At 35.7% G+C, this 20,000-nt stretch overlaps 1 protein-coding gene across 1 annotated transcript in view; it reads left to right on the forward strand.

The window, feature by feature from the left end:
• LOC133643557 (guanine nucleotide-binding protein G(s) subunit alpha-like) overlaps window positions 1-20,000 on the forward strand; it is a 108,593-nt gene that overhangs the window by 88,035 nt on the left and 558 nt on the right. Inside the window, exons 6-11 of the mRNA XM_062038199.1 lie at window positions 4,250-4,304; window positions 7,453-7,526; window positions 7,638-7,696; window positions 7,773-7,893; window positions 9,112-9,242; window positions 9,608-9,675. Of these exons, the coding sequence (XP_061894183.1) occupies window positions 4,250-4,304; window positions 7,453-7,526; window positions 7,638-7,696; window positions 7,773-7,893; window positions 9,112-9,242; window positions 9,608-9,675 (508 nt within the window). The remainder of the gene's footprint in view (window positions 1-4,249; window positions 4,305-7,452; window positions 7,527-7,637; window positions 7,697-7,772; window positions 7,894-9,111; window positions 9,243-9,607; window positions 9,676-20,000) is intronic.

A 20,000-nucleotide genomic window follows, 5' to 3' on the forward strand; every position in this document is an offset into this window, starting at 1 on the left:
TCAATAATAAACCGGCGATAAGGCCAAGCATGCGTTAATTATTTTGAGAAACGAGTTTGACCCGGCAGTAATTCTAGACGTGCGAATACTATAATCCCTGCGCCAATTCAAGGAAATACGGTACAAAAATTAGGGATATTTTATTTGAACTAAGCCAAATTATCTGCCAATAGAACAAGAAAATTCGGCTTGTCAAGATTTTCCAAAACAAGTAAAAATAGCTAACCTCAATGAACCCAAAAAATACCTTAAAATAAGTATATTCTCACTAATAACAAGTGCACTTTTCTTGGTAGAAAAAAAAAAGACCTTTTTGCTCAATATGTTGAAAAATATTCTTAAATTAAGTAAATGCTAGTGCCATTATCTTGACATAATAATATGCGCTCACATCATGATTTTTTTTTTCATGCTTGAAGTAAGAAATGATTACTTTAAAAATGTAGTTTTATACTTGTGAGTGTTGATGACACAGCTTTGCAACAGTTGATATTCTAGTTCCAAGCATGTTTTACTCAATATAGGTCATAAAATCTCAGCAACAAGCTGTAATATCTTACTGAGATCATTTAGGACCAAAACCCTTAAAACAACTAAAAGACTCTAACATAAAATCTGCTTAGTGAGAAGAATTATATTATCAGACAGAAAATAAGCAAATATCACCTTTATTTGAGATATTTAATCTTACTTACATTTCAGTTTCTGCAGTGCAGGCGGTTAATAATAAATAGGTTAGTGTTTTTCATACCATTGTTGTCTAATTTTATGTAATCAAACATTTTCTAACACATTACAAAATAAATAAAAGTAGGTATGATTCATGCTGCTATTGTAAACATATCAATATCGGTATCGGTCAATACTCAAGGCTCGGAAGTGAAAAAGTTGCATTGGGACACGCCTACTAGAGCAGGGGTCCTAAACTTCTACGTCACAGAATAGCAAACATACAATGAGTATTCCGTTTGAAAGGAGATGTGCTTTGTGCTTGTGTGCTTGTGTCAACTTCCTAACCGCTTTTATTGGGTTCCATAAAAGTCTTTGTGGTTGAACCGCTCGGTCGCGGCCCCCCAGAAATCCCCCACCCCAACTTCTGCCCTCACGTTCCTCCCAATGTGCTACCTGCAGCCCTCTTGTCACATTTCACTGCTGCCTGCCACATTCCCGCTTACTTCATGGGGGTTGCATACCTGCCCACCCCCATCTCTTTTTTTTCTGCTTTCTTTCAAAAGCTTTCCCACTGGTATTTTACTAGGGCAGCACGTCTTGTCTTCGCTCTATGCTTGGTAATGTTTACTAGTAGTAGTACATTCTACTATAATAATTACTATGTATTTTTAATTACACTGCAAAAACTGAAATCTAAGTAAGATTAAATATCTCAAATAAGGGTGATATTTGCTTATGTTCTGTCTGATGAGATAATTCTTCTCACTAAGAAGATTTTATGTTAGTGTTTTAAGTGTAAGATATTACAGCTTGTAGCTGAGATTTGATGACCTATATTGAGTAAAACATGCTTGAAACTAGAATATCAACTGTTGCAAAGCTGTGTCATCCACACTCACAAGTATAAAACTACTTTTTTAAAGTAATCATTTCTTATTTCAAGCATGAAAATACAAATCATGACTTAGATACAATTTTGTCTCAAAATTAAAACGGATGACAGCCAAATGGACTTTGCTGTTTTATTTTCAATGAAACAATAGAAAATACGTACTCATATAGTAGTACAGTTGGCACAGTACAGTAAACGGACAGTTAATATTCAAACATTTAACATGTGACATTTCAAACTATTTTGAACAGAAATAGTTCATGCACATTCACAGGGGCGCCGCTAGGGATTTTGGGCCCCATGAAAAGAATCTTTACAGGGCCCCCAACACAGCGGCAACATTTTTTGATGCTATTTTACGTACAGTTACGCATTTTAATGGTATTTTTGACTGTCATTACCATATATTTGAAAGAAGAACAGCATCACAGTTGACATTATTTTTTCTGTATTATAATTTCATCATCATTAGGGGCCTCTCTGGGCCCCCCTCCATCATGGGCCCCTAGAATCCGTCTCCTTTACCCCCCCCCCCCCTTTTCGGCGCCCCTGCACATTCAGATGAATTCTTCAAAATTACAATTAAAAAAATTTTGGCCGGGGGCCGGGCTGTGTATATGCACACTAATTGACTGAAAGAGCACACACTTGGCGCGGTGATGTCATGTTATCGATGGGAAAATGCATTTTTAGACCATATGATTTGCCTGAGCGGCTAGGAGACCCCGAGAGTAACAAGCGGTTGCCTTGTTGCCTTTCCATTAAGAACAATAAATTAGTTTTTAGTATAAGTTTGCTGGTTTCAAGAAATGTAATGCTGAGCGCATATCATTATGTCAAGATAATGGCACTAGCATTTACTTAATTTAAGAATATTTTTCAACATATTGAGCAAAAAGGTCTCTTTTTTTTTTTTTCGACCAAGAAAAGTGCACTTGTTATTAGTGAGAATATACTTATTTTAAGGTATTTTTGGGTTCATTGAAGTTAGCTAATTTTACTTGTTTTGGAAAATCTTGACAAGCCAAATTTTCTTGTTCTATTGGCAGATAATTTTGCTTAGTTCAAATAAAATACCCCTAATTTTTGTATTTTTTTTTCTTGTTTTTGAACACTGACTTTTTGCAGTGTAGTAGTATTAGTATTTTAGTGCTTTACGACATAATAATAAAACATACATTAATTTTTGACAATGTAACTTTCTAATACTGTCATTTTTAGAGACTATTAATTGATAACATTTGCATGGATTTATTTATCAAGACATTGCAGAGGTCATTAAAATATGTATTTTTCATTTTTGAGGCTAGTAGACGTTTCCAGACACTTTTTATATTCAGATTAATACATAACTAGAGCAGTGGTTCTTAACCTGGGTTCGATCGAACCCTAGGGGTTCGGTGAGTCGGGCTCAGGGGTTCGGCGGAGGTCAAGACACACCCGACTCATCGTGTAAATAAAAACTTCTCCCTATCGGCGTATTACGGATACGGCAACAGCAGAAGTCACACTGATTTGCAGGTGTGTAATTCGTTGTGAGTTTATGCACTGTGTTGGTTTTGTTGTTTGAACAAGGTGATTTTTGTGCACCAGTAAAAAAAAACATGGTAACACTTTAGTATGGGGAACATATTCACCATTAATTAGTTGCTTATTAACATGCAAATTAGTAACATATTGGCTCTTAACTAGTCATTATTAAGTACTTATTAATGCCTTATTCGGCATGGCCTTATTATAACCCTAACCCTCTAACCCTGGCCCTAACCCTCTAACCCTAACCCTAACCAAATAACTCTAAATTAAGTCTTTGTTACTTAGAATATGTTCCCCTAGTGTCCAAAAAAATCTAAATTAAGTCTTTGTTACTTAGAATATGTTCCCCATAATAAAGTGTTATCAAAAACATATAACTTTGTCTGGAATTTGAAAAAAACCCAAACATTTCATTTTTCACTAAAGAAGGGTTCGGTGAATGTGCATATGAAACTGGTGGGGTTCGGTACCTCCAACAAGGTTAAGAACCACTGAACTAGAGCTTAAAATGTATTTAATATTTTCATTGTCATTTGCAATGTGTCTGGATAAAAGTAAATAATTTTTAATAAAAAAATGCATGACTGTTTATTACAAATCCAGACGTATGCATGAGTTGGGTATCCATGCTAATCAGCATTGACAGTGAGGATGCACTCAAATGTGTGTCTTCTAAACCTGTAAAAAATATCAACAGTGTAATGTGTAAGGTTGCCAGACGCAGGTTTCAGTCATGGCGAAAATGCCGTCTCTTCTTTCAAAAAGCGCAATCTCCATTGGAATAATTAACAGGCATTCTACACGGCATTCTAAAAGTCATTGTAGGCGTGCATACCTACCCCCCCCCCCCCTCACACACACACACACACACACACACACACACACACACACACACACACACACACACACACACACACACACACACACACACACTTACTACAGCGGCTCCATTGACTCTCCTCTCGGGTCTGACAGAGCCAAATGTTGCTGGTGACTCAGAGCGGCTGCCTCTGATCACATTTTGAATTACAGCGCACACCACCAGGTGGCCATCAGCGGGATCGGCGTCCTCTTCCCCCCACCCCCAGCACTGTGTATATATATATGTGATATAATTTTAAATCTGTCTGTTTTTGCTCGTTTTTGCAGCTTCTTAGACCGGGTGGACGTTGTCAGACAGCAGGACTACACACCAACTGACCAGGTGATAACTTAACTCAGGGGTGGGCAACCCAAAATGTTGAACGAGCCATGGACCAAAAATACAATACAATAATCTGTCTAGAGCCGCAACAAATTAAAAGCTTTATATAAGTGTTATAATGCAGTGTTTTTCAACCCTTTTCGTTAGATATGACTTTAAAGCATAACCAAGCATGCATCACTATAGCTCTTGTCTCAAAGTGTGTGTACTGTCACCACCTGTCACATCACACCCTGACTTCTTTTGAGTTGTTTGCTGTTTTCCTGTGTGTAGTGTTTTAGTTCTTGTCTTGCGCTCCTATTTTGGTGGCTTTTTCTCTTTTTTTTGGTATTTTCCCCTGTAGCAGTTTCATGTCTTCCTTAGAGCGATATTTCCCGCACCTACTTTGTTTTTATCCTTCTTCGTGGGGACATTGTCGATTGTCACGTCATGTTCGGATGTACATTGTGGACGCCGTCTTTGCTCCACAGTAAGTCTTTGCTGTCGTCCAGCATTCTGTTTTTGTTGACTTTGAAGCCAGTTCAGTTTTAGTTTTGTTCTGCATAGCCTTCCCTAAGCTTCAATGCCTTTTCTTAGGGGCACTTACCTTTTGTTTATTTTTTGTTTAAGCATTAAATACCTTTTTACCTGCACACTGTCTCCCGCTGTTTCCAACATCGACAAAGCAATTAGCTACCGGTTGCCACCTACTGATATGGAAGAGTATTACACGGTTACTCTGCCGAGCTCCAGACAGCACCGACACTCAACAACAACACATCATTTGCAGACTATAATTACTGGTTTGCAAAAAATTTTTTTTTACCCCAAATAGGTGAAATTAGATCATCTCCCACGGCACATCAGATTGTATCTCACGGCACACTAGTGTGCCGCGGCACAGTGGTTGAAAAACACTGTTATAATGAATGCAACACATGATGTAAGTGTCCATGTTAGCTATATTGGTCTACTATCAAACGCTGACGCAAATCTTCGTTGACAGAAATGTTGTATTCTAATTTTTGTTCTACACATTTTTGCAACATTGGAAAACATTAGTAAAATGGAGGCTTCTCACAGGATGAGATAACTCCTGGAAATTACTGGCTTTTAATGGCCAAAGGTATAGATGTGTGTCCAAGTTAAATGAAACGGCAGGCTGTCTTCTTCTAATGGATTTATTACAATATTTGCAAGGTGGGTGACGTTTGCTGTGGTCTGGAACAACATGGCACTCAAACAACTGTGAGAAATGCAGCCAATATTACACACAGATAATGTGTCATGAGGCATGCAATAATCAATTAAATACACAGAGGACATAAGTAAAGGAAATTAAATGAGCTCAAATATACCAACAAACGAGGCATAATGATGCAATATGTACATACAGCTAGCCTAAATAGCATATTAGCATCGATTAGCTCAGTCATGGATTGACCAAATATGCCTAACAAGCAGTCCAGCATATCAATAAAATCAACAAAGCTCACCTTGGTGCATTCACGCACAGCATAAAAAGTTGGGTGGACAAAATGAGACAAAGAAGGAGTGGCATAAAACACGTCTTTCTGTGGCAGCATCGGAGAAAGTTTTACGTGTAAACAAACTACGATGAGTTCAAGGATCGCTGAAATTAGTAGGACAAAACAGTTGATAAGTTTCCCAGGAAGTGGGTCAAGTAAACATGTTGTTTGTTTTGTCCCATTTACAGGTCGCAGGAGTTCCTCTAATGTTATTTCTTCAAAAAGAGAGATTATTTTGGAGGTCAATATCTGTTGTACATACATTCATGTCTGCGTTAATAGAACCCAGGTGGAGCTGGGAGGCGTTATCTTTAATCTCCTTTCTAATGAGTTCAATATTCTTAGTAAAGAATTTCACTTTTTAAGTTAACCCGGCCGTATTGGCATGTGTTGCAATGTTAAGATTTCATCATTGATATATAAACTATCAGACTGCGTGGTCGGTAGTAGTGGCTTTCAGTAGGCCTTTAAGGACTTAGTGCCAAAAATCCCCTACCCAAAGATCCTCTATAAGACAAGAGCATGATGTTGTCTTTCCTGCAAAACACAAATCAAAAATCCTCTAAACGACAGGAGCACTTTGCTGTTGATACCCATCCATCCATCCAGCCATTATCTACCGCTTGTCCCTCTGCAAAACCTAAATCAAAGATTCTCTATCTGACATGAGTGCTCTGCTGTTTTATAGGGTGGAATGAAAAAAGAAAAAACTAGTCAAAGATCCTCCATATGGCAGGAGCCCTCTGCTGACTTTACCGCAAAATGCAAAGTATAGCTCCACGATATGACAGGAGCTCTTTTTTAATGTCTTTCCTCCAAAAAAAAAAAGCTAGTCAAAGACCCTCAGTATGGCAGGAGTCTTCTGCTGTCCTTGCGCCGAAATTGTTGTCAAAGATCCACTCGAAGACAAGAGTGTTCAGCTGTTTTTAGGGACGCACTGAAAAAAAAGCAAATGAAAGATCCTTCATTAGGCAGGAGCCCTCTGCTGTTTTGAGAGCAAAATGCAAGTCAAAATGCGTGTTTCTCTTTTTAGATACTTAATGTCTAAAAAGCTAGTCAAAGATCCCTAATTTAACATGAGCCCTCTTGTCGTTAGCAAATGGTAAATGGGTTATACTTGTATAGCGCGTTTCTACTTTCAAGGTACTCAAAGCGCTTTGACACTATTTCCACATTCACCCATTCACACACTGATGGTGGGAGCTGCCATGCAAGGCCCTAACCACGACCCATCAGGAGCAAGGGTGAAGTGTCTTGCTCAAGGACACAACGGACGTGGCGAGGTTGGTAGAAGGTGGGAATTGAAATTGAACCAGGAACCCTCAGGTTGCTGGCACAGCCACTCTCCCAACTGCGCCACGCCGTACCCCAGGAATGAAAACAGGAGTGTACTGTTGTTTTAAGGACACACTGAAAAAAAAACACTAGTCAAAGATCCCCCTTAAGGACTTTATTTACTTACCCCTATTTGCCATCAAAGGTGGTATCACAAAAAAAGCCAAATAAAGAGCAAAACACACAATACCTTTTTGTTACCACAATAGTGTGTGTTTGCATTAGTTACCTGTCAAATAGACACAATTGGTGTGGTGCACTGTTGCTATTGTGCGTGTCTTTGATGGAGTGTGCTTCTGTTTCAGGACCTGCTGAGATGCAGAGTGCTGACGTCCGGCATCTTCGAGACAAGATTTCAAATAGACAAAGTCAATTTTCAGTGAGTAGCTTTACTTAAGCTCTGTTGCTAGCGTGCGCATAACAGGAAGTGAAGCACCACCTTCAAAAAAGCAAGGCAAATGAACAGGTTGTCGTTTTCCTACCCACGCAGTATGTTCGACGTCGGCGGACAGAGGGACGAACGTCGAAAATGGATCCAGTGTTTTAACGGTAATCTTGCTCGTCACGTCGCATGATCGCCATGCCGCCGGCTTGTCTGACAACTGGTTCTTCTCGTGCTTTTCAGACGTGACCGCTATCATTTTTGTGGTGGCGAGCAGCAGCTACAACATGGTAATCAGGGAGGACAATCAGACCAACAGACTACAGGAGGCCCTCAATCTCTTCAAGAACATTTGGAACAACAGGTCAGATCCATATCCATATATATATATATATATATATATATATATATATATATACAGTTGTATATACAGTTTATATATGTATACAGTATGTATGTGTGTATGTATATATGTATGTGTATGTATATATATATATATATACATACATACAGTATAGGCCAAAAGTTTGGACACACCTTGTCATTCAATGCGTTTTCTTTATTTTCATGACTAAATAATTTACATTGTAGATTGTCACTGAAGGCATCAAAACTATGAATAAACACATGTAGAGTTATGTACTTTAAAAAAGGTGAAATACCGTATTTTTCGGAGTATAAGTCGCTCCGTAGTATAAGTCGCACCGGCCGAAAATGCATATTAAAGAAGAAAAAACATATATAAGTCGCATTTTTGGGGGAAATTTATTTGATAAAACCCAACACCAAGAATAGACATTTGAAAGGCAATGTAAAATAAATAAAGAATAGTGAACAACAGGCTGAATAAGTGTACGTTATATGAGGCATAAATAACCAACTGAGAACGTGCCTGGTATGTTAACGTAACATATTATGGTAAGAGTCATTCAAATAACTATAACATATAGAACATGCTATACGTTTACCAAACAATCTGTCACTCCTAATTGCTAAATCCCATGAAATCTTATGCGTCTAGTCTCTTACGTGAATGAGCTAAATAATATTATTTGATATTTAACGGTAATGTGTTAATAATTTCACACATAAGTCGCTCCTGAGTATAAGTCGCACCTGTGAAGTGAAAACCCTTTCAGGTGACTACCTCTTGAAGCTCATCGAGAGAATGGCAAGAGTGTGCAAAGCAGTAATCAGAGCAAAGGGTGGCTATTTTGAAGAAACAAGAATACAAAACATGTTTTCAGTTATTTCCCCTTTTTTTTGTTAAGTACATAACTCCACATGTGTCCATTCGTAGTTTTGATGCCTTCAGTGACAATCAACAATGTAAATAGTCATGAAAATAAAGAAAACGCATTGAATGAGAAAGTGTGTCCAAATGTTTCAACAAAATTAAACGACTGAATGAATATTCTCTAAAACTGGTGATTCTATCATTTTTGCCAGGGTTGTACTGTATATACGTACTATACATATGTATGTTAGCAAGTATTATTGCCCTACCCTGCTTGACTTTATAAATTATCTTCAGTCCCACCACAAAGAAATCCTGGCACTCACTTTTCATTTGTCTGGGCAGGTGGTTACGGACCATCTCCGTCATCCTCTTCCTGAACAAACAGGACCTCCTCGCTGAGAAGGTTTTGGCAGGGAAGTCCAAAATCGAGGAGTATTTCCCTGAGTTTGCACGCTACACGACACCTGATGACGGTAAGCGGACATTTTTAAATGCCACCTCAGTTAAGAACAAGGGGGGAGGTTTCTTCTCCAGTCTGTGGGCCTTGCTGGCCCACTATTAATATTGATTTTAGCCATATAGTGGCTTTAGATAAAGCTACACTTGTATGTTGAAGGCAAAGAAGAGGAAGAGTGCATTCTTCTTTTATTTACATTATTTATCTCCCCTTGTCTTCCTTGTAAACATTATGTACATTCTGACATAAAAGAAAAGCTAGCCAATCACTTATGGGAATGTCATACTTGTACATTAGCATCTTATGCTCAGGTAAAGTGCTCAGCCAAGTACTAGCTCGTGTTTAGTCAACACACAGTAATCATGCTTGTCGTTCAAACAGCAATACCGGAGCAGGGTGAAGATCCACGCGTCACCAGGGCAAAGTACTTCATACGGGATGAGTTTCTGGTATGTTCATGCTTCAGGTTTTACCAGTTTGAAGTCACTCAATTTCCTTCATATATATTTGAATATATATATACACTACCGTTCAAAAGTTTGGGGTCACATTGAAATGTCCTTATTTTTGAAGGAAAAGCACTGTACTTTTCAATGAAGATAACTTTAAACTAGTCTAAACTTTAAAGAAATACACTCTATACATTGCTAATGTGGTAAATGACTATTCTAGCTGCAAATGTCTGGTTTTTGGTGCAATATCTACATAGGTGTATAGAGGCCCATTTCCAGCAACTATCACTCCAGTGTTCTAATGGTACAATGTGTTTGCTCATTGGCTCAGAAGGCTAATTGATGATTAGAAAACCCTTGTGCAATCATGTTCACACATCTGAAAACAGTTTAGCTCGTTACAGAAGCTACAAAACTGACCTTCCTTTGAGCAGATTGAGTTTCTGGAGCATCACATTTGTGGGGTCAATTAAACGCTCAAAATGGCCAGAAAAAGAGAACTTTCATTTGAAACTTATCATTTATAAACTCGACAGTCTATTCTTGTTCTTAGAAATTAAGGCTATTCCACAAAATTGTTTGGGTGACCCCAAACTTTTGAACGGTAGTGTATATATATATATACACATACATATATATACACATACATACATATACACATACATACATATACATTAGGGGTGTCAAACTATTTATTTTCAGATTAATCGCTATTCTTATTTGTAACGATTCTTAATCGATTTATAAAAATCAAAAATTGATTTAAAAAATAAATAAATAAATAAATAAAAAATATATATATATATTTACACACATAAATATATATTTTTAATTTATTTTATTTTTTTCAAATCTGTTTGATTTGATTTTTATTAAGGATCCCCATTAGCTGGTTGCCTCAACAACCCACTAGTCTTCCTGGGGTCCACAATTCAATACAAGCATATAATTATAACTACACAATACAGAAAAAAATAAAAGCATCAATAAAAAAACAAGCAAACAATTTACAGTCACAGAATAATAATTACCATATAAATATAACTACACAATATAAAACCAAACAAATCATCAACTAGCAAACTAATTTAAAAACTCAGATAAAATATTACTCTCTTTTTAAAAACCTATTTACTTTCAATGCCGGTGAGAATTTTTGTCAGTCACTAAGGCAAATCATATTGTTGATGTAGATACCCATTTTTGCTGTACAGTTTTACTTTAGAATAGAGAATTGTTGGATACTTCTCTTGTTGCCTTATTTGTATTTGACTTTATTAAATGTTTGGGAAGCATTTTATTAAACAATACCCGTTTTCTTTTAAGTAATATAAAAATGGATCAGAGCTGTTTATCTAGTTTATGGAGGAATGTAGTTAATCATAGAACTGGCATACATTGTTATTAAAAAAAGGATAGATTTTGAATTGAGAATTGTTTTGAATGGAGAATCGATTCTGAATGGAATCATTACCCCCAAGAATCGAATTGAATCATGTGGTGCCCAAAGATTCACAGCCCTAATATACATACGTACACATATATACTTACATACACATATATATGTGTATATATGTATGTGTATATATACTGTGCATATATTGGGGAAGGCGTGGCTTGGGTGGTACAGCAGTCGTGCCAGCAACTTGAGGGTTCCTGGTTCGGTCCTAAAAAAATAACGCATAGGATTTCTGCGTTGGCGTAACCACGGATAACACATAATTGGCCAATAAAACGTAATCCGCTGATAAATGCAAAATAATATCAGGGAAATTGTCATAAATGTGAGTGAAATGCTGTCATCGTGAGGAGACAAAACATTTGTTTGGGAAAATAATTTGTCCCAGACCGCTCATTCCTTCCCGAAACACTTACGAAACTAAACAATCTCAATATGGTCACTTTAAACAGCGACTAAACTACGAAGCTAAACCTAGCAAGAACAATCCATACACCTACAACCCATCTCATCTGCTTGTGTTGTTGTGAACGACATCATTGATGAGAAATCAATGTACAAAGAGGAGGACAGCATCCTGCAGCCGCAACTTGAGAGTTGCTGTCTTTTTTTTCTTTTTTTTTTACACAGCTTCATGTCCTTTCTTTAATCATCAAGCTGAGAACAACAGCATAGCACACTTCCCCACCTTAACAATAATAGCCCGGTTCACCACATCCGGTCTGACTGCGCTAACAAAATAAAGGTTTCAAAAGAGTACCTTACAAAGGATAATTTACCTATATCACTTATTGATACATTTACACAATTATTTTGCTTTGACCTAAATATTGATCAAAATTGTCGAAAAATGTATTTAATTATGAAACATTATATCACATTTTATTTGACACAAAAAGCACACACTGGAATGAAAACGGAAAAACTGATTTTTTTCATTTTTTTTATATTGCTATTGTTATTCGAATTTATCATTATTATTTTACTTGTTGTGGTTTATTTATTATTAACATATATCTGTTTTTAAACTATATTTAAAGTTGAGTTTTGGTGGTACGATAAATAATAATGTTTTCAAATTAATGAATAATGGTGTTATTAATCGGAATTACAATATCAATGAAATAATCGTGATTATTATTTTTGCCATAATCGTCCAGCCCCAGATCGAAACTGAAAGCTAACTTGATGTGTGTGCCGATCTCACGCACACACACATGCACGTACACACACACACACACACACATGTACACACACATACGCGCGCACACACACACACACTATTGTATTTGTTACCTTCTTGAGACATCGGAAAAATGCCTACCTCTTTAGGACCACCCTTTCTAGATATATAAAGATGTGTATTTACAACATTAATAATATATACATACTATGCAAATATAAAAAAGCTGGTTGTGAAAAATGAGTTAGAATTTCACTAGAAAAATGTCACAATTTCACAAGAAAAACTTAGAATTTTGGCAGTATAATAAAAGTTGTAATTTTACTCAACGTAAGTCAAAATTTTACAAGAACAATTTAACATTTGTGCAATATTATGATAAAAGTTGGAATTTTAGTCAATAACAGTCGCAATTTTACAAGAAAAGCTTAAAATTTGGGCAATTTTATGAAAAGAGTCATAAGTTTACTTGACAAAAGTCACACTTTTATATGAAAACTTTAAAATGTTGTCAATATTATAAAAATAATCAGAATTTTACTTGGCAAAATTATGACAAAAGTCATAATTTTACTCAAAAAATGTCACTGTTTTACAAGAACAACAAAAAATTTGGCAATATTGTGATGAAAGTCAGAATTTTATATGACAAATGTCATAATTTTGAATAGAAAAGTAAAAATGTTACATAAAAACTTAATGATTTTACGAGAAAATATTGCAATATTAAAGAAACAGAAAGAATATGAGAAATTGTTCCCAATTTTATAAGAAAAAAGTCAACACATTGTGAGAAAAAGACTGCTTTTAGTTAATTTTTATTTATTTAAATTTTTTGTTGGTTATTGGTTTTTAATCTTCATTATTTACTTCAAGTTATTACAGTATGTCTCTATACAGTACATATATTTTTTATTGTTTTTATTAGTTTCGGCCAAAGGGGGCGCATTTTTATTTCTTACACACACTTGTTATTACATATGTTGGCTAGAGGGGGAGCACTTAATATTTTTACACACATTTGTTATTTCATATGTTGACCAGAGGGGGAGCACTTTTAAAACCGATACAGTCAATTTGAAAAATCCCGCCTTTTTGGGACCATCCTACTTTTCATAGATTTCACCACCAGGGGTGCAAATGACACATTCTCTATTAAATGCAATGGTTTTCCGTATTGGGACCATGATTTATGTCCTAAATTATTCACCGGTCCTCATATGGAAGGTACTTTTCCTTGTTGATGTCTCAAGAAGGGTAGAAATACAAGAACACACACACACACACACTTCCTTCATCACCTTCTTTCTAGGATGGTACTTCTTCTTCCGGAACCTAAAAGAGATACAATGAGTGTGTATTTGCAAGGATACAAACACACAGGGAGCATTCATGTCATGTCCTTGAACATAATGTTCTGCACATGAGACAGATCTCATGTACACTTCACCCTGTCCAAACGTGGGAAAATATTCAAAACGGCATGTACACATTTATCAAACAATGAACTGAAATAGTTATTATAATCATTATTTACTATCAAAGCTCCAAGTATAAAACAACAAATAATGTGTACCGGTAAATGTTTTTGTGCACTTCAAGAAAGATTAATGAATCATTGTTGTGTCAGGCCTGCGTTGGAATTTTAAAACCTGTGCTTCAACACTGGATGGCAGTGTTGGCTTACTCTTCTCCATCTCCAGCTGCAACCAAACAGCCTATAAGGCTTTGATTGACTAATGAAGAGCTTTCTTCCAGGAAAGTGGTACTTTAAAAAAAAAAAAAAAACGCTTGCTGTGAGAAATTAGTTGGAATCTCACAAGAAAAAGGTCACAATTTCACAAGAAAAACTTAAAATTTTGTCAGTATTATAATAAAAATCGTAATTTTACTCAACGCAAGTCAATATTATTAGAGTTCAAGTTTATTATTCTTCGGTCAATGGTCAACAAAATAAACAAACAGTTGTACATTCATAAATTGAAATTGAAAATGTTGCAGACCGAAAGGGATTAGGCTGAAGTTGAACACGTATTGCGCCTAACCCTATAAACAATGTCAAGTACAAAATAAACTTCCGAAAATTATTAAATATCCTTTGTACAACATATTATAAATACACATTATACATAACATAAACACAGTTCAATTATATACACAGTAAAGGCATGTGAAATATCCTTGTAGACATGTTAAACCTTTGTACCAATTTATATACTATATACAAACAATTGTACTTCCATTATTATTTATAACCCACATTTAGTATTTGAATGAACATTGATCATAGTATTAACTACTGAGTTGATTCGAGAGTGATATATTTTTTCAAGACATTAGTCTTAAAGTGTTTTTTAAATGTGTGAATAGAACTGGAACATTTTAAGGAATCATCCAAGCTGTTCCAAAGTTGAACCCCCCTGACAGAAACACATCTACTTTTTAAGCTTGTTCTTATCTTAGCTTTCTGGAAGACAGCTGAACCTCTGAGGTCATAAGGATTCTCTCTGGGTTTAAACCTCTCCTGTAGACACCCAGGCAGCATGTGGTTATGAGCTTTGTACGTCACAATAGCAGTGTTGAGGTCAACAAGATCGTGCAGTTTTAATGTTTTTAATTTAATAAACAGAGCATTGGTATGGTCATGATAATCTGCATAATTTACAATTCTAATCGCTTTCTTTTGAAGTAAGAATATAGATTTAATGTTTGTTTTGTAATTGTTACCCCAGATTTTCGACACAATAATTAAGATAAGGGAGTACAAAAGAATTATATAACATGATAAGAGCCTTTTGATTTACGGAGTTTTTGATTTTATGTAACATAGCAATATTTTTTGCCATCTTTGTCTTAAGTATATTTATGTGCAGTTTCCAATTTAATTTATCATCTATATGGATTCCCAAAAATGTTGTTGAATACACCCTTTCTATCTCCATATCATCAATTCTTATATGGCACTGTTTGTTATTTTTCCTATTTCCAAAAATTATATATTTTGTTTTATTTAGGTTGATTGATAGTTTATTGGCATCAAACCATTGCTTTAGTATGTGGAGTTCACTCTCTACAGTCCCTAAGAGTTGGCCAAGGTCTTGCCCAGAACAGTACAGACTTGTATCATCAGCAAAGAGAATACAGTTGAATTTTTTAAAGATTTTACAGATATCATTAATGTACAATAAAAACAATTTTGGTCCCAGTACAGAACCTTGGGGTACTCCATGTGTTATAATCTTTTTATCTGAATCTACATTATTCATATGCACATACTGTTCTCTGCCACCAAGATAACTCTTCAACCAATCATGAGCAAGACCTCTAAAACCATACCTCTGCATTTTGTTTAAAAGCAATGTATGATCGATGGTGTCAAAGGCCTTGCTCAGGTCAATAAAAACACCAACAACAAACTACCTCTATTGCAACAACAACAAACTATCAATTGCAGTGGTTACCTCCTCAACTAGTTCCATCACTGCCATGGAAGAGGACCTGTTTGGTCGAAAACCGTATTGGTGTTCACTTAGCAAGTGATGCTTATCAATAAAACTGTCTAATCTTGACACAAATAATTTTTCAAGGATTTTTGAAAATTGTGAGAGTATAGAAATAGGCCTATAGTTGGTGAACTGATGCTTATCTCCACTTTTGAAGATGGGAATAACTTTTGCCAAGTTTATGATAAAAGTTGGAATTTTACTCAATAACAGTCGCAATTTTACAAGAAAAGCTTAACATTTTGGCAATTTTATAAAAAGAGTCGTAATTTTACTCGACGAAAGTCACAATTTTATAAGAATATTTTAAAATGTAAAAGTTACAACAGCAAAAAATTGGCAATGTTACAATAATAATCTGAATTTTACTTTGCAAAATTATGACAAAAGTCATAATTTTACTCAAAACATTTCACTGTTTTACAAGAACAACAAAAAAAATTGGCAATATTGTTATAAAAGTCAGAATTTTATGACAAATGTCACAATTTTGCATTGAAAAGTAATTTTACATAAAAAAAGTAATAATTTTAAATATTGTATAAGTCGCTCCGGAGTATAAGTCGCACCGGCCAAAAATGCATAATAAAGAAGGAAAAAAACATATAAGTCGCACTGGAGTATAAGTCGCATTTTTGGGGGAATTTTATTTGATAAAACCCAACACCAAGAATAGACATTTGAAAGGCAATATAAAATAAATAAAGAATAGTGAACAACAGGCTGAATAAGTGTACGTTATATGAGGCATAAATAACCAACTAAGAACGTGCCTGGTATGTTAACGTAACATATTATGGTAAGAGTCATTCAAATAACTATAACATATAGAACATGCTATACGTTTACCAAACAATCTGTCACTCCTAATCGCTAAATCCCATGAAATCTTATACGTCTAGTCTCTTACGTGAATGAGCTAAATAATATTATTTGATATTTTACGGTAATGTGTTAATAATTTCACACATAAGTCGCTCCTGAGTATAAGTCGCACCCCCGGCCAAACTATGAAAAAAACTGCGACTTATAGTCCGAAAAATACGGTACTTTTTGAGCACATTCAACAACACCGCAATAATATTGACAACCCTAACAGGCAGACCATATTTTATTTTTGTTATTTTTTTGTATTATTTAACTTGGATATTTAAAAAATTACATTCCAGATATAATGTTCAAGTATACTAGAAATAAAAGTGTATTGTATTTGAAAGGGTATACTTGTATTATTATTATTATGTTTTATCATTACATCAGTGGAAGGAGCATTCCAAGAGTGCTTTCAGTTGGGGCGTGGGTCGGCAACCCGCGGCTTTTTAGCGCCATCCGAGTGGCTCCCTGGAGTTTTTTTTTTTAAATGTGTGGAAATGGAAAAAGATGGGAGAAAAAATAAATATTTTGTTTTAATATGGTTTCTGCAGGAGGACAAACATGACACAGACCTTCCTAATTGTGAGAAAGCCCACTGCTTAATATGTTTGTGTTTATGCTTCACTGATAAGCGTATTTGGCAAGCACTGTTTTGTCCTACTAATTTCGACGGTCCTTGAACTCACCGTAGTTGTGTGGACGGTGACGCAACAGTTTATTTACATGTACAACTTTCTCCGACGTTACTTTCTCCTAAAATACGAGGCATAATGATGCAATGTGTACAGAGTAAAACAACTTGCACTGAGCCTAGTCTATAAAATCCGCTACACCTCCCTGATACCGAAGTACATGTCAAACTACTTCCTTAACGTAAATGACCGCCATAACCACAACACCAGGGGGAGCTCCACTAACCACGTTAAACCCAGATTCCGATCTAACAAAGGTCTTAACTCATTCTCCTTCTATGCCACATCAATATGGAATGCACTCCCAACAGGTGTAAAAAAAAAAGGCATCTCTATCCTCCTTCAAAACCGCACTAAAAGAACACCTCCAGGCAACTTCAACCCTAAACTAACACCCTCCCCGGATTGTAAATAATCAAATATACTTTCTGATCTCTCTCTCTATGTCCACTACTTGCTGTACATATCCTACCAAGTCAGTCCTACACTGTTTCAATGTCCATTTCTCTGATGATGCAATTGTTGATGACTGAAGTGCTGATATCAACCAAACCTAACCCCCCCCCCCCCTTCCACATCCCACACCCTGGATTTTAAATAATGTAAATAATTCAATGTATATACTCTGATGATTATCTTTTGTGATGACTGTATCATGATGATTGTACATATCTGTATCATGAATCAATTTAAGTGGACCCCGACTTAAACAAGTTGGAAAAACTTATTCTAGTGTTACCATTTAGTGGTCAATTGTACGGAATATGTACTGTACTGTGCAATCTACTAATAAAAGCTTCAATCAATCAATCAATCAATCAATCAAAACATACAGCTAGCCTAAATAGCATGTTAGCATTGATTAGCTTGCAGTCATGCAGTGACCAAATATGCCTGATTAGCACTCCAACAAGTCAATAACATCAACAAAGCTCACCCTTGTGCATTCACGCACAGCATAAAATGTTTGGTGGACAAAATGAGACAAAAGGAGGAGTGGCATAAAACACGTCTTCCTGTGGCAGCGTCAAGGAAAGTTGCACAGAGAGTAATTTCACCACACCTGGTGTGTGTGTGTGTGTGTGTGTGTGTGTGTGTGTGTGTGTGTGTGTGTGTGTGTGTGTGTGTGTGTGTGTGTGTGTGTGTGTGTGTGTGTGTGTGTGTGTGTGTGTGTGTGTGTGTGTGTGTGTGTGTGTGTGTGTGTGTGTGTGTGTGTGTGAATCAGTGGTACTTTAACTTTAACTTTAACATGTAAACAAACTATGGTGCGTTCAAGGACTTCCAAAATTAGTAGGAGCAAAATAGGGCGCGCAAAATACTATCATCAGTGAAGCATCCCTGTTTAATGTAAACAGTGGGATTTCTAACAATTATGAAGGTTTGTGTCATATTTGTCCTCCTACAGCAGGGGTGTCCAAAGTGCGGCCCGGGGGCCATTTGCGGCCCGCAGCTAATTGTTTACCGGCGCGCCACACATTCTGGAAATACTATTGTAAAAATAAAAAAGAACATTAAAAAAAGTGGAATGAGGTGAAATCTAACGAGAAAAAGTTGCAATGTTGACACAAAAGCTGCCATGCAGGCTGTTTTTTTTCTTTTGTCTTTCTTCATTTTTCTTTTTTTGCCATTGCTCAAAAAAAAAAAAGACAAAAAATCCAAGTTATTATGAATTATTTTCAGGGCTCCAATTACTTGAAATATTTCACTTTAAAATGTTTTATGTGGTAAATATTGCATTTATTGTGTCATAGCCATATAGAAACATCAAAGTTTTCTTTGACAAAAGCGCGTAAAACAAACAAAATAATAGTTCCAGCATAAAATGGACAGATATATCTGAAGTTGATCTCGTAACTTAAGTGTTGAAAGTAAAAGAAAAATCTAATAATAATGTATCACTTTATGAGTGGGGCACCTTTTGGATCCCAAATATATTTAGTGATTTTTTATTCATCTTTTCACTGTGATTACTCAAAAATATGAAATAATTAAAATCAATGATGTCCTGCATTATTGATCTTTTAGGGCTCTAATTACTAAATACTGCAAATTTCAGTTTTACTATAAAAAAAACTAAGTTGTTTTTGACAGAAAAGCCATAAAACATTTTTTTTTAATTTGTATTACTTTATATCAACTTGAAGTTGATATAGAGATTTACTGTAAGCGTTAAATAATTTAAAAAAAATAATAATAATCTGACTTATTTTTAACATTTTAATGACTGAGACCCTTTGTGGTCCCCAGGATCCCTAAAGGTAAAATAAATAAAAAATGCATATATTTTGCTTTGGTTTGAAAATGAAAAATATCAAAATGGCCCCTACATGCTTTAATTTTTCCGTGTGCGGCCCTCAGTGGAAAAAGTTTGGACACCCGTGTCCTACACAAACCATATCAGAACAAAATATATATATTTTTTCCTCATCTTTTTCCATTTTCATACATTTTTGAAAAAGCTCCAGGGAGCCACTAGGGCGGCGCTGCTGACCCCCGGACTAAGGTAATCAACAGCAACTACAATCCTGTTTTGGAAGACAAACTAGATTTGATCATAGGTCCCCTTTAAGTGAGATACCTTGAGGTCTCAAGTGCTGGCGTTCTTTATGGAA

The sequence above is a fragment of the Entelurus aequoreus genome, linkage group LG26, assembly GCF_033978785.1.
Source record: "Entelurus aequoreus isolate RoL-2023_Sb linkage group LG26, RoL_Eaeq_v1.1, whole genome shotgun sequence".
NCBI classification, from domain to species: Eukaryota; Metazoa; Chordata; class Actinopteri; order Syngnathiformes; family Syngnathidae; genus Entelurus; species Entelurus aequoreus.